This window comes from Rhea pennata, chromosome 1, assembly GCF_028389875.1.
Source record: "Rhea pennata isolate bPtePen1 chromosome 1, bPtePen1.pri, whole genome shotgun sequence".
NCBI classification, from domain to species: domain Eukaryota; kingdom Metazoa; phylum Chordata; class Aves; order Rheiformes; family Rheidae; genus Rhea; species Rhea pennata.
The window spans coordinates 125,557,932-125,585,435 of record NC_084663.1 but is presented as its reverse complement, the minus strand read 5'-3'; the positions used below and the strand labels follow the sequence as shown (position 1 = coordinate 125,585,435).

The 27,504-nt window shown below is 38.3% G+C and overlaps 1 protein-coding gene across 1 annotated transcript in view; it reads left to right on the top strand.

Moving 5' to 3' along the window:
- The window catches only part of SYTL5 (synaptotagmin like 5), a 61,185-nt gene extending 34,284 nt beyond the window's left edge, over positions 1-26,901 (top strand). Inside the window, exons 6-17 of the mRNA XM_062574044.1 lie at positions 257-413; positions 2,227-2,356; positions 3,697-3,803; positions 8,414-8,506; positions 13,624-13,689; positions 14,611-14,789; positions 15,658-15,760; positions 17,735-17,896; positions 21,547-21,655; positions 23,159-23,294; positions 25,827-26,035; positions 26,759-26,901. Coding sequence (XP_062430028.1) covers positions 257-413; positions 2,227-2,356; positions 3,697-3,803; positions 8,414-8,506; positions 13,624-13,689; positions 14,611-14,789; positions 15,658-15,760; positions 17,735-17,896; positions 21,547-21,655; positions 23,159-23,294; positions 25,827-26,035; positions 26,759-26,901 — 1,594 coding nt within the window. The remainder of the gene's footprint in view (positions 1-256; positions 414-2,226; positions 2,357-3,696; positions 3,804-8,413; positions 8,507-13,623; positions 13,690-14,610; positions 14,790-15,657; positions 15,761-17,734; positions 17,897-21,546; positions 21,656-23,158; positions 23,295-25,826; positions 26,036-26,758) is intronic.
- The last annotated feature ends 603 nt before the right edge of the window (positions 26,902-27,504 follow it).

Below are 27,504 nucleotides of genomic sequence, written 5' to 3'. Positions count from 1 at the left end.
AAACGAACATGGAGGATTGCAACTTTCTGCAACTTGGAATGAAACATGGATGAGAGATGCTTAGGCATTGCCATACTTAGGCAATTCACAGTTCTGAAAACAAAAATATGTACAAAATAATTGTAATTTGCTCTTCCCTAAGCTTTTCTTACCGGGTGACCATTTTCTTGCAGTGAATCAAACATAGTTCATACAGGGCAATGTAAAATGTTATAATTGCAGGAATAATTCTTTAATACTCTCATCCCCACCCCAGAGGGAGCACTCTTTCACTGGACAACAGTGATGCAGAGGCCACCCCAGGCCATCAGAAAGGGATCGTCGGTCCGGTGAATGGAAGCAACGTTTCCACAATATCTCTCTCGAGGTCTCCAGCACTGAGCACACGCAGCATGACCACAGATTACACCAGGGTAAATACAGTGATTCTGTGGAGAGCAGATCTCTCTGCACTGCCACAGCCAAGACAAAATGAGATGGCTTGGCCAGTATCTGCTCAGTGGATCAATCTGTAGCCCAGAAAGGACAAGCCTGCCAGAGAAGATTTTATTTTTTCCTTAATTCTTTGGGGACCAATGAGAATTTGTCATGTTCTGTCTGTGATGTGGTTTTTGGTTTGGCAAACGTATTCGTTATGTCTAAAAATTCCTTTTAATGTCCAGTATTACATTATTAGTCACAGATTCTGAAGTGGGAAGCACAAGGAGTAGGAGTAAGCCTTTCTGACACTTCCAGGGCTAGAAAAGCACTACTAACTAAGGACATGACTTTCCAGCATCTGTGGGATACAGCATGCTCTCCCTGAATTCAAATGGGAGCTTTGCAAGCTCAGCATTTGCAGCAAATCAAGTCCTACTGATTTTAGCTCTTTCTGGATTTGGACACTAGACTCTGCGTAAACTACGGCATAACACAAAATGTGGACTAGATGCTGTATCAGAGTGATAGATGGGATTCCTCTCACCAGCTGTTAGGACTGTTGAGATGTAGGTGGCCTCATATGAGGTAGCAGCCCTTGATTGCCTTCATAGCCAGCAGAAGGACTCAGCTCATCTCAGCCAGAAGCAGCTCCTCTGTTTACTCCTAGACAGTCAGCTTGTTTGTTGGGCACTCGCTCCTGGCTGTGTGCTGTGTGGGACGCCCATCATGAATTTATTTTGGTCACCCTTCTTAAAACATCAAGAGTATCCTAAGGAGTTATCCTAAGTTGTTATGATCTAAGTGTATGAGGAAATTTTATATTAAGAGGGATTATCTTTTACCATTAATGTTTAGAAAGAAGTAGATGAACATTTAACAAGCTCAGAGTCTTGATGAAGGGGCATGTCCATTTTTTCCTATTTTCAACTACTTAGTCTAATATATTCTTTCCTAAGAAGAAATGAGTTAGTATATATGTACATATGTACAGTTTCAGGAACTGTAAATAAATTAATACTTGTTTTACTTAAATTCTGTGTTCTTGTTGGCACATAAGGTGACTTGGTGAATTATATTATAATTGTTTAAAAAAAGACCAGTCCATTTAGTTTAGATGCAGATAATGTTGTCAGCAGTTCCTTTACAGGAAGGTGAATATATGCAGTGATATCAAACATATTTTTTTTTTTGAGGAGTTATATTGGCATAATTTAATTAATTCAAGTCTTTCTGGTTCAATCCTGACTGAAATCATTATGCTGGTATAAAAACAAAAGATTTTTTTTTAATTAGCAAGCTAAGTAAGTATTGAATAAATTTGAGCATTTTGCTTCCCTCCTGTCATTCTTCATGTACTACTCTGATTCTTCAGTTACAAGCTCAGAATGTATGCACGAGTCACATCATTGTGCAAATCTTGTATGTGAGCTATGCAAAGCTGATTAGATTGTAATATAAATACAATCATTATGCTGGTATAAAAACAAAAGATTTTTTTTTAATTAGCAAGCTAAGTAAGTATTGAATAAATTTGAGCATTTTGCTTCCCTCCTGTCATTCTTCATGTACTACTCTGATTCTTCAGTTACAAGCTCAGAATGTATGCACGAGTCACATCATTGTGCAAATCTTGTATGTGAGCTATGCAAAGCTGATTAGATTGTAATATAAATATATTTAATAGTAGAGTGGGTACTAAAGGGGCTCTGAAGTTCTGGGAATTAATGGAAATGGTGGTTTTGTAGACAGATTGTGAATAAGCTTGCTTTTTATATTTATGGGATGTGCATTTTTCTTACTGGGCAGGTCACTGGCTTAGAAAATGGCATGATTTTTCCTGCAAGTGAAAGTGTACCTGAAGATTTAGTAAAGAAGCACTGTAGGAAATCATCTGGAACACCTTCGATTGCAGTTTCTAGGGTATCTTTATCATCAGGCAAGTATCAAGTCTTTAACTTCTTTCTGCCAGCTCCACATCAGAGGATTGTGCCTACTCTTGTGACTCTGCACTTCCTGTTTTTAATGCACCTGGAAAGAGCAGATATAAATTTAATGTATCTTTTCGTATTAATTCTGAAAATCCTTCCTTCTTGTTAAACAGATCTGTATCACTTAATAAGTTTCATATTTGAAAAAAAAATGGTAATCTTAACACCAGTAATCTTGGTGCAATGTTAGTATTATGTAAATAACATGCTCTTGGAATTGTTATGAGCATAATAGCATATTGTAAAATAATTCCTGTGTGATCCACTTTATAAAATGCTACCTATTTACATCTATATAAACACCACCGTGCTACTCTGGTTACATTTCATGCCCACTTTGACCACAAGCAGATAACCATGGGAAGCAGTGAGCTGTCAGAGAACAACTTGCAGTCTTTATACCATTTGCACAAAACCAGTAGGTTGGGCTGTGATTTACATCCTTTCATTAGAAGCTGTAAAGTAAAGGCTTGCACAGGAGGGTGCTCTCAGAGCCATTTTACAGCACTGGGTGAAGATCCTCCTCCTCTTCCTATCTGAAATAGGAGGCAGGAGCCTCCAGCCTTCTGCTTTTCCCAGTCATTCAACTTGCTTCTTACATGTCTAACCAAGTGGGTTCAGCTTTGCAGGTTAGTCTCTGAAGCACAACAGGGCACACTGTCTTTCAGTTGAATTTAGCTGGAAGCAGAAGGCTGGTGGCATGTTCCACAGAGCTAATCAATGGAGACACTTTTTTCACCTTAGGTTTTTCCACTCGAAAGCATCAAAATGTCAATGGGAATATTGCTCTTCGCAGCTTTGAGCAGAGCTTTGGGTTTCCTCCTCTGTTTGCACAGGAAACACCAGTAACAGCAAAAATATTTCCTCCTGTAGTTGCTTAATTCTGAAACAGACATTGGGGGGAGTTTAGTGATAATGGAAAGATTTGATAATTGCTGTGAATGCTTGAGCTGTAGATTTTGCAGTATCCTATGCTGATAGGCCTGCCAGAGAAAGTCAAAACCTTGATCAACAGTATGATCCACAGGGAACAGAATTACAACAGATAAATAGTGCAGGGGAAAAGGGATCTGGCCAGAAGGCTGATCATAAAACGTGCTTTCCTGTTTTTCATCTTAATGTTCAGTAGTTGCAGAGTGTGTTACAGAAAATATTGCAGAAGTACTGTTTCATTTTAAAAAAAAAAAATATGTTTGAGGCAATGTTTTTTGATAAGTGTGGCGAAATGGAACAGGGAGTGTTTTTTGTACAAATTATAATGAACGTTTTCATTGTTTTTATTTCCCAGATCGCAGCCGATCAGAGATAGATTTGAGTGAATCTTTCTCTGAAGGAAATGAGGATACTCTGAGTATAAGAAGCAAATCAGTACCTAGTGCCTTAGATCAGAACTTGGTGAGTTAGAAATATAGAAATATTCATCTAGAGGAAATTCTGTTTGTTCAGGCATACAAAATCAGCTCTGTGTGTGTGTGTGTATATGTATGTAATATAAAATATAATTGAAAAGTGAATATATAAATATACATATCTATATATTACATATCCTGCAAATAATATATATTATATTTATATCAGCTTTTAAACAGCTTCATATTCCAAGTATGGTGGATGTGGAATGATTCCAATGAATAGTCACAGTTAGTTTGTTACTAATTTGATTTATTTTTTTTAGTTTACAAGTGAGTCAAATCAGGCTTGAAAATAATGCTCGGGTACTATATTATATGTGCTCCAAAGTTCTGTTAATTCATACTTTGTTAGATTTTAATTTTAATGCTGAAAAATACTGTACTTCAAAGGCTTAGTCTTTTCTGTTTTTCTCCATATATTTTTTCGCAGATGAAGCCCCAGCTTTCTTTTTCACCACTGTTACCGCCTGTTCTTCCTATTCACTGTTTTACATCTCCATACCTCCTTCCTACTGTTCTGTGTGGATTGCTTTTCCTAAAGTGTTTCACAACTTCCCTCTCCTCTTAGTACATCTCCAAGATGTACACGTTGCAGATGTGCATCTGTGCTATAAAGAAAAACCCAGCTTGCTAAGGGTGCATGAAGGAAAAAAAAGAGTTCTTTGAATTTTTATTAATCTAATTATAGTTTATTTTGAAGTTTCCAAATACAAGTGTATAGCTAAAAAAAAACAAACAAAAAAAAACTATAACCCTTTGTGATGGTAGCATTTTGTCCAGTGGCATAGAACTCTCTACCATCTGCTCTTGTCAGAAGAACATTGTCCATGGGAGATGTCTCCCCTTATTATAGCTTTTGATACTTACGAGTTGGTGGAAAATAATGTGCTTGGAGATGCCTTCCATTTCTTGGGCTGTAAGCACTCAGAGAATTTTTCTGCAGTGTTGCTTTGTTTGGATTAATTTTTAAGGAAATAAAAAAGCCCTTCGTATGTGTTGGGTTAACCTGAGTTCGTGCTGAGGAGAATCTTAAAAAAAGAAATGTTTTATTATTTTCAATTCTAGCAAAGAAAATGGATATGTTCTTGATTAATAAGTTTGAAAGGACTGCAGAAGAAGCATAAAATAAGAAAATACAAGCTTGAAATAGATTGGTGTCCTTTTCTAACAGTACAGGGTGCCCTAGTTGTCATTTAGGGATTCCTCTGAGGCAGCTACTAGATATGCCAAGCCCATAATGGTTGTCTGTTCTTTGATTTTTATCTTCCTCATATTCAGAGTTTTCCTGTTTTTCTGCTGACTCAAACTGAAATTTCAGATTGGATCTCAGCAATTCTGTAGCTTCTTTGCTAATTCAAGGGACTTCTCTTGTGCTATAACCTTGATTTAGTTGCTCCAGGGACTGTGAGAATGCTAATGCATCTTTAAACTTTCTTCAGAACAAGGTTCATAGAGCGCTTATTCAACTCACGTTTCTCGCTCTCTTAGGAAATCAATTGAATTGCATTTATCAGCTTCAGCATTATCATGTTTTTCAGAGTAGTTTGACTCACAGGACTCCTCCAGAGTCTTGCCATAGATTCATTATGGATGCAGGTGTTCATGATAAAGGTAGTAGCATTGCTGGAGTTTAGCTTCCTTGCTGCTTGATACAAGGGGCGGAAGGGACACCTGAGGAAGATAACAACAGCTCCTTCAGCCTGAGAAAAATTACGACCTCCTTTCTCCTGGGCAGTGGGTGGAGGTAGCTGGGGTCCTTTGCTCCCCTACTCCTGGGTGATGGGAGCTCATAGTAGTGAGGTGGGAGATGTCACGTTCAAACAGGATAAGCAAATAGCTGGAATTTGTCACTGAAGAGGTGGGAAAAGGCTTTTAGCTGCTTTACTCCCAGCTTTTTCAGGAAAACACCTTACACATACAGGAAGATGAGCTGGATAATTTAATGGGTATTTTCCTTGTCTAACTTGCATTGCTCTTGGTAGTGAAAAGGGACAAACCCCCCAAACCTCCATACTGTTGAATATATCTATCAATGAGTATTGATAACCAGTTAAATCTATGTTGTATTCCAGTGTGAACACCTTCTCTAGTGAGATTTATGTTGAATTCAGGGCCAAAAGGTGTTCATCCCATGCTGAGTAGCTTTACTAGAAGTAATTGGGTAATGTGCATTTTATAACCCCCACTGGAGACCATGAGATTAATGTTCTACCAGTTCTAACTTCAATAAGCAACACTAACCAATTATGTAGTTGCAGTTCTATCACACCTCCTGAGAAACATTGTCATTGTAGTGTAAAATGAATTAAGAGATTGAATGTTAGCTATTGTTTTAGTTTTGTATAATCTGGTTGCAGATAAAAATTGGTGGTCCTCTGTCCTTAGAATTCTCTATGAAGCACTGTTAATATTTGACTCTCTAAACCTGAAATACTCAGTTTGAAGATGTTACCTTTCTTTTTTTCCCTATATTTATTTACTCAGAGACCCAAATGTGTCATTGTTGATTGTAAATACCACATCTATGTATATAATAGTGTAAAGGAAAGAGTTTGGGCCATGTTACCAGAGTTGCTTCTTCATTTAAACTGTTGCATTGTCAGGGGAAAAAAGTGTGTATTTTTGGGCCAACTAGTAAGCATCAGCTGAATTCTGAAGTCACTGTGTAGAGTAGAAGTGAAGGGCAGGATTTTTTCCTTTGAGTGTTTTTTTAGTTTTTTTTTTCCTGCTTTTTAAGGATCCAGCTGTCTGTCTGTCTGTCTCTCTCTCTCTTCCTGAAATAGTTTGCTGCACAGTATCTGGGACTCTTTTGACTCTTTCCTTAGAGTATAAAATACATACCACTTTTTCTTTATTTCTGTGAGGTGGTAACAATACCTTGAATAAAACAGAAAAGAAATAGACCAACAGAGGAGACTTATGGTAAAAACATGAAGAATAATTTTTGCATCAGTATGTAAATTTGGTCCCAACTGGAGTAATGGAGTATCCTGATTTCTCTTTGCACAATATTAAATATTCACAATTAAAATTGGAAAGTAGTAATAGAAGATTATGCATCACTTTCACTTGTTTTGTTTCAGTTCAGTCACTGGAACAAAGAAATAGAGAAATAACAGCTGGTTTCTATGCATACTGGTGATAAATGTTCTGAATATCTTTACATAAACTTTGACTGTTCAAGTCTCCAGCAGCATTTCTTTTCTGCTCTGTTTTTTATGTTTGGCATAGAAATCCAAGAGACTCCTTAGTTTCACTACAGAAAAATCTCTGTTTAGTTTGGGAGAGTGAGGGCAAGTGAGTGACATAGGTCATCACATGGAATTTTTACAGCTGCAAAGTAGCTGTATAATGGATTTCAATATTTGACTTCCATTAAAACTAAAGTAAAAGTTTGTTAAAATAACTGCCATAAGACTTGAGGAAGCCACTGAAATTTCTAACCTACTTGTATAGCTACCTGGATTATTTTCTGTAATTTTTATTTAAAGATAGCACTCCTGTAAGGACTATCAGTCAGGTTTTAAATTTGTTGTTAAGTTTTACTTTATTACCTTGCAGTGTTCAAAAAATTAAAATGATTTTTTTCTCTATATGAGCTGAAGATGTTAGTTTGGTCTTGCTTATTAAAATTCAAGCATATATATGAAGTTATGCAAGAACTGATTATTTTTTTTAATAATATAGGAATTTTAATCATTTTGAATTTGCAGATCAAATTTTGTGAAAACTATTTCTTTCTGGTTACCCCTCAAATACGTTCAGTGTGCATGATGCCAAGAAAAGTTTCTTCCCATGTGATTTGACAACAATGTAGGGCTTTCAGGACTGCCTGTCAGAAAGCAATTCAGTGCCTGAGATTACATTCATAAAATCATCATCTCTCACCAATGACAATGTGAAGGGTACAAGCATAATGCAAATAGCATGTGTATGCTTGTCTACTTGTATATGCATGAGTATGAGTGATATAAATGTGAATAATAATCATAAAACTGGATTGTAAAAATATGTCCCTCAGAAACTGGATTGTAACCAGGGAATCAGCCATATAACAGAGGTGGATTCTGGATAATGACAGATGACTTCAACTAAGCTAGTATCAGTGATGCTCAGACCCTTGACTGCTATTCAGAGTTTAATTCAGTGACTTCTTTAGCTAACATCTGAAAACTTCTTTCCATATCCCTCCAAGGTGTCCAAAACTAAATTCTTGAATGCCCATACTCATAAGCAGATGAGGTGATTCACATGGGGTTGTTAGGTAGGCATAGAAGTGGGTTTTATTTATGTGTATAGTCTTTGACCATGCAAAGTTATTCAACTCCAGATTAAGACATGAAGTGTGTGTGTCAAGGTTTTAAAGTTCTCAAACAACTGAAACCTGAAATCCTGAGAACCTCTCTTCCCATTTTGTACCTGTGCAAAGATATGGAAAATGTAAATCAAAATTCCTCTAGAGATCTGAATTTTAAATGCATCCTGCACGGTCTTCCTTAAATGGAAAATACATGGAACAAAACTCAGGGACAGAGACTGGCCAAATACAGCACAGAGCACAGTGACTAAAATGACTGTTTCTTTTTCATTGAGGACTATCTGGGAGAGACAGAAGAAGATACTGATGACATAGTGGCCTCTCATTATTCCAGAAAACATGGACATATGATTAGTGGATTATCAACGGTAAGGTCTTGTTTAGGAAATATATACTTTTCCTTCTACATAAGCCAATTCCTGCTCCAAAATGGAGTTTAATATCATACCACATAACAACATTGTTGTGAGTAGTTCTCCTAAGAATTTAAAACAGATCTTTCTTTATCTTGCTCTTTAGAAAAAGCCTTTCACTTTTTGATAGTTCTTCTATTATGTTTTTAATGCTATACAAAGCTAAAATGCTATTCTCTGGAGTACATACTGAAAGAGAGAGCCATTTTGCAGCAGATTTCCCCACACACTCAGGTCCTACCAACTTGATATGTGGAGAAGGCAAACCATAGGTATTTGCAGTGTGTGACTGCTCAGCTTTGCAGAGGTGTTGTTAATCTTAATTTGCTTGGAACAAAGAGAAAAGAATGCAATGGGATCTTCCACCTCATTCTACTTTTTGGGTGTTGGGAATGGGTGGTGTCCATGGTAAAATCTAGGCACCTCTTTCATGTTCTTGGGACAGAAGTACTCTTCTGCGTGTTTGTATACATTCAACTTTTATGGAATCATTATCTGTCTCCCAGCCCAACTTCTTCCATTCTCCATAATGCGATACATTTGAAAAGTATTTCTGCTTGCAGTGAGAGGGAGATGTTTGAGGATCTTGTTTGGTCACAGCTTTTCTACTTTCTGCAAGGATTGTAGTGTGTTTTTCTGGTACACCTTTTTGTTTCTTGTGACACATATAAGATATATGATGTAAATCAGATGCTTGAGTCTCATATGACTCATATAGTCATCCAACTGTTGCAATCTAATGTTGGATTTAAAAGGACAGCTGGATTTCCAGGTTTAAGAGCTCTTAAAATGGGACAAAACAGATGTGTCCAGCCTTATACAGTTCATTATGCAATCTGTTATTCAGTGGGAAAGAAAACGACTGATAAAAACAGCCTTTGACACGGTCTAGTTTATGACTACTTACTGTGTACCTCATTATTGGGATGACAGCCAGGATGTAAGCAGCCCATAGGATCTTCAGACAATTGCCAGAGCCCTCTCTGGCCACTCTCCATTGTGCCTTGGAGTAGCTCTAGTCAGCGTATAGAGTACCAGTAAACTGCAGCAGCCTCTAGGTAGAGTATGAGAGAGCTGAAGAGAATGAAGAAAGCTAAGGAGTCTGTATGCTAAAAGAGAAGAGAAATTTTGGTCTATGATACTAACTGGTGGACTGTTTTGTGGACTGCATCTCCATTAGTACATATGCAGGGCCCAGGGAATGCTCATTTAAGTTCTCAATCCCAAAGAGATTGAGATGTGTTAACCAGAGCTTGACTTACCTGGGGAGGAGAAGGGTCTGAGAAAATTGCTGTTATAGAGTCTTTTGGTGTCTTAGATCTGGCCATGTCTAGACCTTTTCCTTCTAATTTGTGTAATTCACAAAAACAGATAACAGCAAGATGTATGGCACTTCACACCAGGTCAGATCTGAGCAAATGTAACTTGTTTGACATTGATTAAATTATACCCACTTACCTGAGGTTGAGATGACTCGTTGTCTCCAACTCCTGCTTGGTCCCAGGGATTTTACAGACAGAATCGTCTTTCCTCTGAATATGGATGTAAGAGGTGCAGGTGTTTAAGTGCTTTTGCCATTTAGCTCATTAATTGAGGTATTGCATTTAGAGAGCAACCTCTCTTAAAATACTGTAGACAATATTCTTTCTATGTTCTCTGCACTGTTTTTGCCTTTTAATATAGATTTTCCCTTTGACTTTTCTCCCAAAGTGTTGCTTTTCCACTGCTGTAGGTCTGAGATAATCTCACATCTCAATACTCCTGTTTCTGTATTCACCCTGACCTGATTTTTAATGTCACTGCATGCTATATTAATGGAGAAGTTTTGAATGGCAAGCCACTTCTCCCTGCTGGAGTAGATCAGTATAAAAAAAATTTTTTTTTAATACCTATAACTGCATGTTACTAGAGAGTAACATTTGCCAACTCTCTTATTTTTGCTTTTACTCTTCTTGTTTTATGCATTTGAGCCTTCTGCATTTTACAGATTCTTTTCATGTAGTTTGCTTGTCCGTGAAATCACCGCATACTATTGTGTCACATGATGAAATAATGTTATTAATGAACAATAGGCTTTAAATGAAACATTTTTCATTGATGCGGCGAGGAAGGTTAAGGCCCAGTTGGAATTGAGTCTGGCAAGAGATGTTAAGGACAACAGGAAGGGCTTCTTCAAATACATCGGCAGCAACAGGAGGACTAGGGAAAATGTGTGCCACTACTGAATGAGCAGGGGCCCTGGTGACAAGGGATACAGAGAAGGCAGAATTACTGAATGCCTTCTCTGCTTCAGTCTTCACTGCTAAGGGCAGCCCTCAGGAATCCCAGAGCCTGGACATGAGGGAGAAAGTCTGGAGAAGGGAAGACTTTCCTTTGGTTGAGGAGGAAAGGATTAGAGACCTTCTAGGCAGGCTAGACATCCCCAAATCCATGGGTCCAGATGGGATGCACCCACGGGTACTGAGGGAGCTGGCGGATGTTGTTGCCAGGCTGCTCTCCATCATCTTTGAAAGGTCCTGGAGAACTGGGGAGGTGCCTGAGGACTGGAAGAAAGCCAGTGTCACTCCAGTCTTCAAGAAGGGCAAGAAGGAGGACCCAGGCAACTATAGGCCGGTCAGCCTCACCTCCATCCCTGCAAAGGTAATGGAACAGCTCCTTCCAGATATCATCTCCAGACATATGGAGGAAAAGAAAGGTGATCAGGAGTAGCCAGCATGGATTCACCAAGGGGAAATCCTGCTTAACCAATCTGATAGCCTTCTGTGATGGAGCGACTGGCTAGGTAGATGAGGGGAGAGCAGTGGACGTTGTGTACCTTGACTTCAGCAAGGCTTTTGACACTGTCTTCCATAACATCCTCCTACATAAGCTCAGGCAGTGTGGGTTAGATGAGTGGAGAGTGAGGTGGATTGAGAACTGGCTGAAAGGCAGAGCTCAGAGGGTCGTCATCAGTGGCGTGGAGTCTAGGTGGAGGCCTGTGGCTAGTGGCGTCCCCCAGGGCTCAGTGCTGGGTCCCATCCTGTTCAACTTCTTCATCAGTGACCTGGATTTAGGGGACAGAGTGCCTCCTCAGAAAGTTTGCTGATGATACCAAGCTGAGAGGAGTGGCTGACACATCTGAGGGCTGTGCTGCCATTCAGACAGATCTAGACAAGCTGGAGAGCTGGGCAGAGAGGAACCTCCTGAGGTTCAACAAGGGCAAGTGAAGGGTCCTGCACCTAGCGAGAAATAACCCCATGCACCAGTACAAGCTGGGGGCTGACCTTCTGGAGAGCAGCTCTGCAGAGAAGGACCTGGGAGTGCTGGTGGATGACAGGTTGACCATGAGCCATCAATGTGCCCTTGTGGCCAAGAAGGCCAATGGTCTCCTGGGGTGCATTAGGCAGAGTGTTGCCAGCAGGTTGAGGGAGGTGATCCTGCCCCTCTACTCAGTCCTGATGAGGCCTCATCTTCAGTACTGCATCCTGGGCAGTACTGGCTCCCCAGGACAAGAGAGACATGGAGCTACTGGAGAGAGTCCAGCGTAGGTAGAGCTAGGAAGATGATGAGAGGGCTGGAGCATCTACCCTACAAAGAACGGCTGTGAGATCTGGGCCTCTTCAGCCTGCGGAAGAGTGAGGGGGCATCTTACCAATGTGTATAAGTGCCTGAAGGGAGGGTGTCAAGGGGATGGGGACAAACTCTTTTCAGTTGTCCCATGTGACAGGACAAGAGGCAATGGGCAGAAATTGAAGCACAGGAAGTTCCACCTGAATGTGAGGGGGAATTTCTTCCCTGTAGAAAGCACTGGCACAGGTTGCCCAGAGAGGTTGTGGAGTCTCCTTCTCTGGAGGTATTCAAGGCCTGCCTGGATGCAACCCTGTCTAATGTGCTCTAGGTGACCCTGCTGAGTGGGGAGGTTGGACTAGATGATCTCCAGAGGTCCTTTCCAACCTTACTGATTCTATGATTCTATGAAAGTCATCAACTAAATTTAGCTTGAAGTGTATTAAGAATAAGCAGAAATAAGACATGGTTGTTGGTGTATATTGCTAATTGTTCAGTGATGTGAACCAGTCCATCCATGGCATCTCAGGCAGTTATACAATGGTACAAAGTAATATAAACACAAGCCTTTTTTACTTTGCGTTTTCCCTTTATGAGTTTAGAGAAGTCCAGCTGAAACAAAACTGCTAAAATGCAAACAAAACCCTTTTTGCTTTTGTTATCCCTACATGATGTATAAAATGAACTTTCAGGATAATTTCTTTTTAAAAGAATTGTTAGTTGTTCTGTTCTTGATGTCTCTTTGTTGTTCACCATATTGATGTAGACCTGCTCATCACTCCAGCTTTCTTTGCTGCAGGGCCCTTAGGCAGGATGCTTGGGAAGTTGAGTTTTTTAATAGACTAATTTTTTGTGGGGCTCTTCCCCGTGACTGTTTTCTTCCCTCCTCACCGTAGCTAAGAGGAAAGGGTGTAGCTCAAGATGTAGTTGTCCATGAGCTCATTGAAGAGATTTCTAGATATGGCTCTAACAAGCAGGGGGCAGGGTGGTGGTGGTGGAAATTATTCCCCCATATTCTAATGATGTATTTTTTTCCCCACAGTTGGCATATTTAACCCTCTGTATTTTTTTTGCATGTACTGTTACAAATTCCACAAAGAAACTGAAATTTCTTACAAAGGCCTGAATTCTGCAAATACATGAAAACTTAGCTTCAGACTAGCTTAAGTGAGAACTGAGTTCATGCAAACATAAATGAGGACAAATCCAAATCCCATACAATACAAATTTGAATCTCCTGAGTCAATGTTGTAAAATACAATTTGCTTATTTTGGAACAGCAGATATTTCATCTCCATTTGTTAATTACCTTGAATTGAGTATCCTGCAATACCTGAAGTATATGGAAAAAAGTGTGGATTTCTCTCATATGGTGGTATCTTTCTTCGTTCTTTCTCACCATGGCTTTGCAATGCAAAGTTTCTTTACCTGTCTATATGAGTAAAGCTTTATCACTGCACTTACTCATTCTTATTTTAGCTATCTAATGCTCTTCTCTCTTGACCTTTTGCACTCCTTCTTTAAAGAACTTCACAGAAGGTTCTGATAGAAAATGGACCCACTTAAATGTGCCTGAAGCAGATGGTGATACTGTGAGTTCTCCTGAATACTCTGCTTAACTTACTTTTTTGGTTTCTTTCTTTCTGCATTTGTGTTGAAGATTGTATCTGTGTGCTTTACAAGGTTCATATATGATAGAATTTATATACTTATACATGTTTTTGAGCAATCATGCTCAGTGACTCAACAGAAAAGGTACACCAGCCTTCTGGTAGCGGACATACTGCTCTGATTTTATTTTAAAATATTTTATTCTTTCCTCTTTGTAATCTTTTGGAAAGGAAATACTCAAATCACTATTCCACATGGGCATGGCTGAAAAAAGGTATTGGGGCTGATATTACCTTGCAGCAGTAAATTACGTGCATTTTTGCTAAACTGTTTTGGCTCTAGGAAAATTATTAAAATGGTGGGTATCACATGCTGCTTATTCTATTAAAAATACCCATGAGAGGTTGGTGTCACTTCAGCCAGATGTGTTTTTGTACCATCTTCATTGCTGGAGAAGTCCTTTTAAGTTTTTCTCATGGCTCTACCAGCAGTTATCTTATGAGATGCAGTAAAAATTTAGGGGACAGCTGAGACAGAAAGATGATTTTTAGCTCCTTGGAGCTTGCTGTGTGAGCTTGTAATTTATGTAGCCTATCTGTTCTTCAGTTTATACATGAATTTATTGGTTGTGATATAGATTTAGCCACCTATACAAGTAGGTTTGAGTCCTAGATGTAAAAGAAAAATCTACTCTCTAAATGTTTAAGCTATGATTAAGTATAAAATAATTTCCTTTTACACTGAATAAAGTAAGTGGTATTTCTAGTCTTTGATATATCTATTTTCATAGCCAGTCGTAACAAGTGTCACAATATTGCTGGGCTGCAGCTATATGAAAAAGCAGATTTAAGAAAAGAATAATTTGTTTAAGCTTCTAAGTCTTTTTCTTTCCCCCCCTCCAGACTAGCATTAACAGCATGCTGAGTGTATATAGTGAAACTGGTGACTATGGCAATGTGAAGGTCAGTGGTGAAATCCTTCTTCATATCACCTACAGCTACAAAACAGGTGCTCTCAATGTCCTGGTGAAAAGTTGCAGAAACTTGGCTGTGGCAGATGAGAAGAAGCGAAGGACAGATCCGTAAGCACAGCGAATTTCTTTCTAGACTCTGCTAGGGGTGCCCTCTGCTGTGTTGTGGAGCTGCCTGTAGGGCAGCAGGGATGAAGGCTGACGGTGTGATAGCCACTTGAGAACTCACAGGATTAAGTTACTACAAGCCAGCATTTTGGTGATGGTTATTTTTGGATTCATTGTGGGAAATGCATTTTCAGTATGTTTTTTAGGACAACGTTGGAGGAAACTATAAAGTTACTTAATTATCAACCGCTCTGCTGGCAGTCTCTGCAGAAGGGCGAAAAATACAAATGAACAGGGAGACTGAGTTAATATCTTACTTCTAGAACGAAAACTAAAATATATGAGACAGATGATGTTTTGGATGGAGGGAGGCAGATTGGTTTGCAGTTTCATGCATCCATAGAGCCGCTTTGCAAAGACTGAGTCTTCTGAGAGCTTATTGTAATAATTCTCAGTGTAATGTGTAAATTTCCTGATATATCAGGAGGTAATAATTAATGTCTCTAATAATGTCTACTACTACAGATACGTAATATGTCAGTTTTTCATTCTCTTGTATTTTCACTGTATATATTGGCATACATATCCGGTCAATAATCAAGTATCAGAAAGGGTGTTGTGAAAATTTTCCACATTTCTGAGGATGAGTAAATTAATTTAGCTCTTCTCTTTGGTTATCTTGGTCGTAACAGCATAATGTGACTGTGTAGATAAAGACCGTACCTTTGCCTGTTTCGCACATTCTCTGTTATGTATGGGTTAGTCTGCCAGAATTAATTTCCTTGTTTATGTTTCTGGTGCAGCATTGACAGCTCCTAGTTCAAATTGGTTGTTTTTATTCCTTACTGATAACTTACTTTTTGATCTGCAGCTATGTCAAAGCATACCTTTTACCTGATAAATCCCACCAAAGTAAACGCAAGACCAAAATTAAAAGTAACAGTACCAATCCAGAGTTTAATGAAACGCTCAAGGTGAGAACAATGTCTTTCTCATAAGCTATGATGAATGTTCTGTTTATGCTTATAGACATTTTCTAACAGTATTCCAGTATGGGGATTAGAATTTGGAAAATATACCTTTAAAGGATAGCATTTAAGCAAAAAGATGTTGTAATCCACTGAGCTGTAATTTTTGGCTTTCAGCATTGAGAGAGCATCTTTGCTTTTTCCTTTTACAGGTAAAACTTCCATTGGTTTCCATATATCTCTTCTAGAACTATTGATGTTCCCATCTAACTAAACTCGGAGTTGTTAAAAGCACCTTAAAGACTTTCCAAGCCTTGTCTAAGTTACCAAATGATGCTGAAGTAAGGGTGGCTTAGAACTTCACATTTAAGTGATTTTTTTAGAGTGCTCACCCTTTTGGCTGCTTCACCTGTCACCTGAGTCCAGCCTACAGAGGCTGAACTGTTTTATGCTCCTCAGAAACAGCTTATTTACCTCCTTGACTCTGCAGGTGGGAATGGTAGAGTTCCCGAGTGCCCAGCTCACTGGCTTTCCAGCATCTGGATTGCAAGGCTGCTGGTGATTCTGCTGCCTGTCTGTTGATGAGAATCATCCCAACCAGCTGTTATGAAGCCAAAAACTCTATTTTCCCCTGAAACGTTTCTTTTAATAACTTCAGAAATGTTTTAACAAGTTTCTTATAATAGAGATGAATAGATGTTCCCTGGCCAGTATACTTGGCCTAACCTGACTATAAAGTCATTTTACAGACTTGCACACACTTGGTCTGGCCAGACTGCTTGCCAGAGGAGAGCCTCTTGTATAGTCTCATTTGTAAATGCTTTGTAGTAAATTTAAGACTTGTCTGAATAGCAGAAAAAATATGTTAGCCTCTAATTAGCAAGAAACATACTTAATATTAAACATGTTTGCCAGTATGGAACTCTTTGAAGATAGGACCTTGCAACTTGCTAAAAATGTAAATTGTGACAAAGGGGGCTTCAATTATTGGTAGATGAGCAAGAGTTAAACTAATTTTTCTCAACTGTTACTAGTGTTAAAAAGAAAAATGAAAAACCTTCTCTCTCTGACTTTTATTCCTTTGTGGCTAAATATCACAGCTCTCACACTGTAACTGTTGGCATCTAGGATTAAGCATCTTGGATGTGTCTGTGTATACATGAATAGCTTTCTTGTGTGGAGAGCCAACTGACTTGACTGTGTGAGCTTCTGGAGGATGTATATCTATGTCCAGATGTTGTTCTTGATGCAAAAAATAAGACATCTGGCTTAGATGTCCTCAGCTAACACTAAGAGCAGGGTTAATTTCATGGAATTAATGGGCTTTTTACTAAATGGAGAGTATACAGAGCTGGAATTCCAGATGTTTATAATTTTGTGTGTATTTGCTAGAATAAAATATTTCTTTAGAGAAGTTTTTAATAACTTTTAAACTTTTGGTGAACACTTTGCAGATACAGGATTAATAGTTTTCAGAACAACGCAGGCTTTTGAAAAGTTACTAAGGAATGATTGAAGAATAGAGGAGGGCACTTCTTCTAGAAAATATGTATGGTAGATTCTCTTTAGGGATGAAAGAACCCTAATGGGTAATGTAAAGGGTTCCTTCTTACAAACTTAACTTTTATGTTAATCTGTTTCTTGTATATAAAGTATAACAAAAAACAGGATGACAATTTTAAGCATCATAATTTCCTTTATAGCAATAAATACCCTGTAAATAATACAGGAAAGCCACAATAATAATGGTAGCATTAATTACCAGTGGATGCAGACTGTGAAGAAAACAATTCTAGTTAACAGTTTTCTTTGAGATCTTTAGCTAGAGCAATCTTCGTAAAGAAAACAAATCTCTCCTTCATGCATCATTTATTAGCTGCTGTGGGCTTTGTGAAATTTAACTATAGCTGTAAAAGACACCATGGAAACTATTATTTATGCTTGTTCTGACAGTTCCATTTTCTGTTTTTGTCTTGGTAGTATGTCATCAGTCATACGCAGCTAGAAACTAGGACCCTACAGCTTTCTGTCTGGCACTATGACAGGTTTGGACGCAACAGCTTCCTTGGGGAGGTGGAAATTCCATTTGATTCCTGGAACTTTGATAATCAGGGTGATGAGTGGTTTGTGCTCCAGCCTAAGGTAAGGATTTCCAGAGGCCAGTGGAACTGCAGTGAAGCAGATTTAATGAGGCCAAGTTATTTTTCCTTTGGAGCATGTTTATAAAATGGTGACTTTATAATTGTCTAATATAGCAATAAAAATAACATTTGTTCTTTATTCAGTCAAAACATACTGCTTTTAAAGTCTTCATGAGGACTTTACATGTGAATGGCTACTTTAAAAAGCACCTTTTAAACAAAGTATAAGTCTAACTGATAATAAATTGCTGTGGAAAAATTACCTAGGAAAGACAATGATTCTTTACATGAAACAGAGAACTTTTCTACCACTCCCTCCTGTCTGACCCCAGCAGTCTACTAAAGAAAGAGAGGCCTCTTCTGTTTTAATTCAAAGTACTTCACACTTTTTGGCTGTAACAAAGTTTCTTGTTAATCTCTTACTTACCTTGACTGGGAAAGGCACTAGATAAGGCTCCTTAGCTTGCAATTCAGTTTCTCTGTGAAATAGGTCTTGCATTGTATTTAGCTACAGATATGATTACTTCTGATGTTAGGGCACCCCCTACTTTGGCAAAAGTCAGTGTGATTATTTTTGGAAGAAATTCAAAGAGCTATTGTAAACTTGAGGTTTAAAGGCTTCTGAGCTGCTAGCTGCTATAGCAGCCAGAGTCCCCAAGAACACAGTGATTTAGATTGCCATTTCAGAAAGTGTATTTTTCTTGTTGCAGAAGAATACAAGATTGTACTACAAATGGTGTGGAGATAGACTCAGATGACTCATTTGTTCTGTATTCATTATGTTCAAGGGAATAGTGTTATGTTTTGGGTTGTAGGAAGGAGTGTTTGATTTGCATCTTCCCTCAGTGGACCTGATTGCTGTATAATTTCCAGGTATGGCACTTTGTGCGGCATACTTCTAGTCTAATCTGTGCCAAATTTATATTTCAGTAAATAGTTTGCCCGAAGATGCACATGAAAATCCATCTTCACCCCTCACACTTCAGAGATAGCAAGAAAGAACGTTCTCTGTTTCCTAGGTCAGCTTTGTTAGTGAGGGTGACCAGCTCTTGCTTCATGACCCAGAAACGGCATGAGATACTAGTAAGAGAAAGTGACTAGTAATGATAAACATAATCAGCACTATATCTCGCTAAGGATTGTACCATCTTCCTTTCAAGCCATAAAACCCATCTGCAAAACTCCCATCTGACTTGTTTTTTGGTAATATGCTTTTTGGGGATCAGCTTTTGGAGTAGAATTCTCCATTACATTTCTGTAGTAGCACTGGCTGGTGTCACTGTTGCTGTCACTTAGCATTGACCATTACAATAGTAAGATACACATTTTGCATTTGTTTTGCTTACAGTTTATATGCAATATTAGTATGAAATTGAGCTTCTTATCATGCAGTAATCTTGTTGCTGTCTCATTTCAATCTTGGGAGGGGGAGGCAGATTCCCCCCCCCCACTTTTTTTTCACCAAAGAGTATCATGAAGCTCTGTTGCTCAGGAAAAAAATGATGAGGTGCTAAGCATTTCAGCCATTCCAACTGGAAGGTGTAATTTGATTATTTCCAAACCCATTAAATGGACTTTTAAGCTCATTCTTTCTTACCAAGGAAAACAAACAGAGACTAAGTCTCTGCCTCCAAGTTTAGAAACATTATTTATTACAACTTAGATGTGCTGCCAAGATTGTTGATCAGCAAAGAGAGTATTATTTCTGATTGATAAATTATTGCATTTTGAAATTAAAAACATGCAGGTTACATGTGGTTCTCCCATTTGGACTGCCCAATACTGAAAGGAATGTCAATGAAATATTTTCAGGGCTTTATTGCAGTACTTTATTTGTTCTGTTCAGCTGCTTTAGTGAAAAGGTTGGAGGTTTTAAGACCTGTTTCTTCCATGACCATTGAATAGTCTTTTATCAAGTCTTTTATCTGAAAAAGAAGAAAAAATAGTTTTGTGGTTGCAGAGAAAGGCAAAGCCTAGAGCCATTTTATGTGTGGTTTTGTGGAGGGAGGGTTGACAAATTGTTCTTGAAGTAAGAACCTGTACCACTATGTGCCAATCAGTAAAGCAGAAAAAATAATCCTTGCCACCTTTATGGGAAATCTGATGCTAACCTACATAATTTAGACAGTACATTATCTGCCTGACAGGGAAGATTTAGATGATGGTTTCCTGGTCCACAGGTTACTTCACAGCCATTTGCTGCAGGTATTCTTTTGTCCTTTACTGTATTAACAGGCACCAGACACTGCTGGAGAGAGGACCGTATTTCTCAGAGCTGACACAGGAATACTTGTGTTGTTGTAAAAGTGCTTCCAGGTCACAGAAGGACCAGAAGGACCGTGCTGTTATCACTAAAATCCCTTTGTTCCCAGTACCGTTTCCCAGAATATGAACAGATAGGGCTTAACCCCATGAATGTGGCGAGTGCTTTAGCCTTCAGTCTATGGTATAAAAACAGTGCTGACTCTGTGCCGTATGTATTTGAGTTTACTTTTCATTCCCTTTTCTCTTGATAATAGAATTTTGACATTGCTGGGGAGCTGGGAAGTAAGCTGAACCCATTTTACAGTAATACTATCACTAATCAGAGGCATTCATTTGTACATAGTTCCCTGAATGCTTGTATAGTACCTTCGTGTCTGTCTCACAGCATTCCAGGGCACTTTATACATGTTCTCAGTCTGTGAGGAGTCAGGAATATTTGTGTATTTACACCCAAGCCTGAGCACTAAAATATGTATGGGAAGGGGAACATATAAGAAGTCTCACCTCTGTTAGTGGATGTCACTGATCAAGGTTAGGCTTAGTTTTTCGTAGACCTGATCTCTATTGTAAATGTATGGGATTTCTTTTCCAGTGCATTTTATTTTTCTAGGAGAAATCAGTGTTCACTGTTATATCATGTTCTCTATATATTGCATCTATTGTTTTTAAAATTTAGTTTCTAACTTCTTACAGTGTAAATAGAAGTTCAGCATATGTTAATGAAAGCCTGGTACTCTTTGAACAAGGATGCTCTGAAGAGTACTGAATGCATTCTTTATGGGCAGGATTCAAACATTTATAAAACAAGAAGATGCAGAAATAATGCCTGGGTAGAGAAAGAGAAGGATACTGAGAATAACTGAAACTACTGAAATATAGTAGTTTTCAAGAATCTTTTCTAGTTCAGAGCTGGATTCTGCTTTCTTCCCCCTACTCCAGTTCTCTGTACCTCCATTCCAAAAGTGACTCTTCTAAAATATCTGAAACTAGCTAGGGAATAAAATACTGTTTAATATAAATAAGGGAATCAGAATGTCATCTTAAATGAGCTACAGTTTATGTTTCCAAAATAAGTTTAAGTTTGCTTCTGTTTATTTGCTGTTTTTCTTCACTCCTTCATGCTAGGTATCTCGCATGTGTGTGTTCACCAGTCAGTGTCTAATGCCATGTGACTTTGTTCTTCTGAGATCCTGCATTCCCTAGTTCATAGAATTTTCTAAAATGTGATTGTATTCCCTCTAGAATGTCTAATATGAAAGTGATGTGGTATGTCTTGACATATTTAAGCAGCATTTATAACAGCTTATTGGTGCAACTAAATAAAATGAAATGGAGGAGGCAAATAATTATGCTTAAATGGATTTCTGTTTTTCTTTTTTCTGTCAGGTAGAGGTTGCAGCAGATGTTGGGCTTCAATATAAAGGAGAGTTGACAGTTGTTTTACGTTACATTCCTCCAGAGAGAAACCTAATGCTTCCTCTAGGGCAATTTCAAGGTAAAACAAACATTGATGGCAGCATATGATAACATCCGTCTGAGTATTAAAAATTCTCACCTATGTCTAAGTAATGGAATCAGAAGATTGAGAACTTACCTAAATATATGTTACCTTTATCTGTGGAAATTTCAAACTGCATTTCTCTTGCTCTGTTCCCTTCTCTTACATAAAACTGAAGGAGTGGGGAGGGGAGATGAGTGTGTACAGGCAAGTGTTGATACGTAGCTGTGATCTAACTAAAAAAAGTTCAGATAGTCAATAATACGATTGAGGACAGCCACGTATAAAGAAATCTTCTAAATCGTCGTCTGCGTGGACTTTGTTCAACTAGTTATATACAGTGTGTAGCTGATCAAAGTAATAAGACTTCTCATAGAGTAACAGGCTTTCTCTTGCTTAATTGTCCTTAGACATACATATCTCCTTGTTTTCAACCTTTTTCACATTGCTTTATTTCTGCTCAGTTTTGCCATACTACTTCTGTAATACAATCCTGTAAAATATTACTTGAATTGTTTTGGGTAAGGCATTATTTTCATCAGCAGTGAACAGGGGAAAATAAATCTACTTACTGTTTGCTTTGTAATAGCATGTGAAAAAGTAATCAGTAAACTGAGCCTCTGTATATGGATGTGCCAGAAACACGTAGCCCAAGAGGAGTTCATTCTTAGTGACAGTATTGTTTTTTGGTATTCGCTTTGATAGGTGTGTATTAGCGTTTTTGATATCTGTCTCTCCCTCTCTCTCTCTTTTTTTTTTTTTTTTTTTAAGCAAGTGACATTCCCTTTGCTAGCAGTAAATTCCGGGGTATTCCCTGTTAAAAGCAAACTGTTGTCTAAAAAATCCAGATATACACTACTTGTGCTTTTTCAAATAAATAATATTTTAACGTCACTCCTAATCTTTTTTTTTTTTTTTTGATGTTTTCATCTGATCAGTGTATGATCCCTGCTGATAAACCTCTTAGAATCCACAGCAGCAGCTGGTACATGTGTCCTCATGCTGCTGTTCAAATGCAGAAATGTGTCAGTGAGCACTGCCTTTTGTCATGGTCACCAAGGAGTAATACAACCCTTCCTAAAAGGGACACATGCATATTTCTATATTTACCTTGCTTGTTGGTGCAGGCCTGCCTTATCATTAGTGGAGAAAATGAATCCTGAAAAGAGGTTAGGATTTACAGGATGTGACAGTTCTTTGCATTCAACATAGTAATCCACAAATACTTGTATTGGAAAAGAACTTCAAATAGGGCACCCTGTTGTGACCAGCAAGGACTAGCTAGTTACATGGCCAAGTTTTTTATCAAATATGGAGTGATTTCCAACCCCTACCTTAATATTCCTCCACTGTGGAGAATCAGGGTCTGCTCATAAGAAATACTTTAATTCTGTTGAAGGAAATAAGTGAAGTAATCTAGCCCAAAAGATGTACATTTCTAAATCAGTTTTGCAGTGTATAATTTTTGATGATGATGATGCTATTTTGTTTTGTATGTAGGAAAGAAAAGCTTTAAAAAAGGAAAAAAGAGAGACTCACACCTGCCATCTGGAGGTTTATTAGAAGTCCTAATCAAAGAAGCTAAGAATTTAACAGCGGTAAAATCAGGAGGCACATCTGACACTTTTGTGAAAGGGTCTGTGCTTTTTTTCTTTCTTTTTTTTTTTTCCTCCTCATTTTTTTAATGGCTGCACTGAATCATTCTTTGGCTCATCCTACTTTTTTAAGTACGTGTATATGTGTGTATTGAGTGTCAGTCCTGGAAAACAACTGACATCTTGGAATGGTATGCCTAAAAGAAGGATGTTTTGGGATGGGGGCAACAAAGTATTAGTGGTCTAAATGGTTAAATATCACCATATCTGGGTTGAGTCAAGAACCAGTATGTTATTCATATCACTTATTTCATTCATACGTTTGTATTCAGTGTATTCATGTGCAAGTTACTATAGCATTTGGTACAAGAAAACACTTCTGTTCAGTCAAAAGAGAGAGGCAGGAGATTATTCCTGAAGGCAAGATGTTGTAAATTAGGATTCAGACACAGGAGATGATATTTGATCTGACAGTGGCATTTACATTTCCAAGAAACTGAAACAATACATATTTTAACTAGGAGAAATGGCCAGACTATCTCTTGAATAAGAACCTGTATTCAGGAAGATAGGAGTCTGTTTGGATTCATTGTAAAATTGCAAAGAGCAGAGCACCTATGAAAGCTGGCATGTTTTGTCCAGCTAAGGTTCTTTCTAATGCACAACACCCAAAATACGGAGAAAGAAAATTCATAATGTCTGTGAGCAAATTCTTTTGTGACTCAACTACCTATAGTGCAAAAAGATGTCTCTTTCTTGTACTAAAAGTAGGTTTTTTTTTTCCCCCTAACAGTTGTTAGAAAAACTCTTTAGCATGTAATACGATGTCAAGGAACATACTTAAATAATAAGGGTTCCCAAGAGGTATATCATTGACTTTAAATGTAAATATCATAACTCTAATTGTTAAATGTTAACAATAAGATACATTCTTTGACAGACAATTTTTAAAAATTCTGCTCTTATAGCTTTGAGATCAGATTTTAAAAATAAGGTATAGTTTTGAAAAATGTAAGCTCTATGTCATTTCTATGCCTATATGCATGTGTATGCATACAGATATACATTTTGTATTGGACATTAAAAATCCAGACTATATAGAAAGTGCTAGATGCAGGACACAATTGTGTTTGAATAAAATGTACATAACCCTGTGTGCATCATTACATTGAATTCTTCAAAAATGTAATTTATGCATTTAAGATGTTAAATGGAGGAAATACCAGATAGCTTAAAATGTTTTTGTTTGCCAGTTTTTACTCTGTGATAGCTTTCAGTGTTGCTGTTTCTTAGATATGCTCTAGTTCATTAGTAATGTTTTAAGTGTTCTTACTAAATGGTGCCCGTAGAAAAAAATGTAACGCTAATTCCTTGGCAGAGTTGACAATTAGTCTCGATCTTTTGGTGTACCTCAAGCTATCAGTAAGCTCAGGGACTTGACGCAGAAAAAGACTGAGCCTATTCTTACTATGCATTTGTTTTTTCATGCCATCTCTTTTCCTGATATATGTGAGGGCATTTCCTTTTACTTAAGATGGATTGTCTGATCTTACTTCGGCTTGTCTCCTTGCAAAGCTTGCAGCAGACTTCAGGGAGAAAATGTAGCCAAAGCCTTTTTATATTAGCAGTAGCAGTGTTTTGACAATAATTATATGGGCTATCTTTAGTTAGTTGTGTCTGTTGTTGCTGATGCAGATTATTCAGCACAGTGAACATGAGTCTGTTTTCCTTGGATTATTAGTCTCTCTTGTGTTACAGCCAAATGCACGACCAGATTTCTGTGAACTAGTTGAGATGCTGCAGCTGTCTGATCTGCGCTGTTAGCTTGAAACAAACACGAGCTAATTTGACATAGTTAGCATGCTTTAAAAACAAATTAAGGTGCAGTAAATTAGCTCATGCTTGTTGTTAAGTATAAGCATGCACGTGAATACTAATCAAGGTCAAGTGATGTAATTCGTCCAAATGTCTCACTCTTTAGTATTTATGTGAAACCACATCATTGTTCCATTAGCTTTGCTAAAGAAGGTGAAGATACAGACTATGAAAATTTGCACAGCCCTCTGATTTTGAAACTAGAGTGTTAAATTTGTTTAGTTTGACTAAAGGAATTCTTCATGAAAAGTAAGATCTGGAAATCCTTTCAGACTTCACAGCTTTAGTGTTTCTGCATTCAACAGGGCATTAGGCAATTCAAATTACTCCCTATTCCTGTTCCTATTCCCTATTCTTTCGCTATTCCTGAGTTGGAGGCTAGACTACATGTCTCCAGAGGCCTCATCAACAGTATTTTCATTCTGTCCATATTTACTCTCACTGAAATAAAAAGTTTGTGGCTAATACTCTAGACATGGGGAAAAGAGACCTAAGTTCAGTTTCTGTTGGCAATACAGACATTATAAATGTAAGAAGAAATGAAACCCAGATGCAAAATGTGCACTTCACATAAATGCTTAATTTAATTTTAGTGGGAAAATAGGCTCCTGATTGTATTCGAGTCTGTCAATGACTGTAATTATTTGTGAATATTACATGATATCCCACCTACTATTTGACTTTCCTTTATCTCCCAGATATCTGCTCCCAGATGACAACAAAGCTACAAAACACAAAACTCCCATAATAAAAAAGAGTGTGAACCCCCAGTGGAATCATACCTTTGCTTTTAGTGGCTTGAGTTCCAAGGATATACGTAACGTCTGCCTCGAGTTGACTGTGTGGGACAAGGAGTCACTCTCCAGTAATATCTTTCTGGGGGGTGTCCGTTTGAGCACTGGAAGTGGTAAGGTCCATTCTGACTGGGGATTACTTTTTTTTATTCTGCTCTCCCTCCCTTCCCAAGCAGTTTACGTATACAAGAGGTAGAAATGTTACTGAGTAAGAAGTATATGCAAATTGTAGGAAACTGGAAAAGGAGAAAAGGCAAAATGTCCCCTGTAAATAATTTACTTCTGTCCTCCAACTGAGTGAGAGACAAAAATTCAGCGCACAATTTACTTCTAAGTGAAGAACTGGAAATATCTTGGAAACTTCTATTAGCATCCCAGTGAGAAGATGACTGCTTTTGCCTAGCACAGCCTTTCTGCTGACAGTAGTGTAATCTGGAGGAGTTGTGTATCCATAACTCCTTCATTAGGAGAAAGTTGCCCGTGGTACAGAGCCATGATGAGGATTTTTGTGCCTCTGCCTGTATGCCACCACAGAGTTTAATGATAAACTGGTGCTTTACAGGAGCTACTCCTCTTTTTTTCCTTAAGAAAAAATGCAGAAATGACAACTATTTTCAATATAGCACCCTAAATAGACATAAGTGTGTCATCTTCATAAACACTGTTGGAGCAAGGCCTGCCTGGATGCAACCCTGTCTAACATGCTCTAGGTGACCCTGCTGAGCAGGGAGGTTGGACTAGATGATCTCCAGAGGTCCCTTCCAACCTTACTGATTCTATGATTAAGTAACTCTGTACTAACATTCCGAAATTCCTCATGTTTTTGCAATTGCCAGGTGTAAGTAATGGGAAGGAGGTTGACTGGATGGACTCTCAAGGGGAAGAGCAGCATCTCTGGCAAAAGATGATTGACAGTCCTGGAGCTCCTGTGGAGGGGATATTAATGCTGAGATCCAGCATGGGAAAACGCAGACTCTGAAAGACAATCTTAACTACAGAGGCGTACCACAAGCGCTCACGGCTTCAGTGGTGTTCAGACTCTTGTAACTTTGCCCATATGAAAGTGGGTAAGGGTTACATGCTTTGCCTTGGATATTAAGGCTCCAAGTGAGATTTTAATGCATTCTGCACTTTCATGCACACGTTTTTAACCACAGTTTTCTTGGACAGATTATTTTTCTCCTGAAACCAGTGAGAATTTGACCTTCTACAGAGATCCAACTGAGCTTTTTCTGTCTGTTCTGATCAGTGGTATAGAGCTGATGAACATCTCTGTGGGGAACATAGAGTGATCAAACTCTCTAGTTACTCATTTGACAAGGAGTACATGCCTGTTTTATGTATCTCCTTCTGGGTCAAAAATGGCCTAAAAGACACCAAGGACACAGAACAAGAAGATTCAGAGCGAGTCTGTATTTTGATATTTGAAAGATGGGAAGCCGTGGTGTTCTGAAGGATAACAAATAACATTTCTTTTTCATGTTTATTCGTTGGGCTATGCAATGTGCTGCATGGCAAGCTTAGGATGAAGCAGCACCCTAAGGAAGGCCAATGCGCTGTGCTGCTGCATACTAGAAATAGG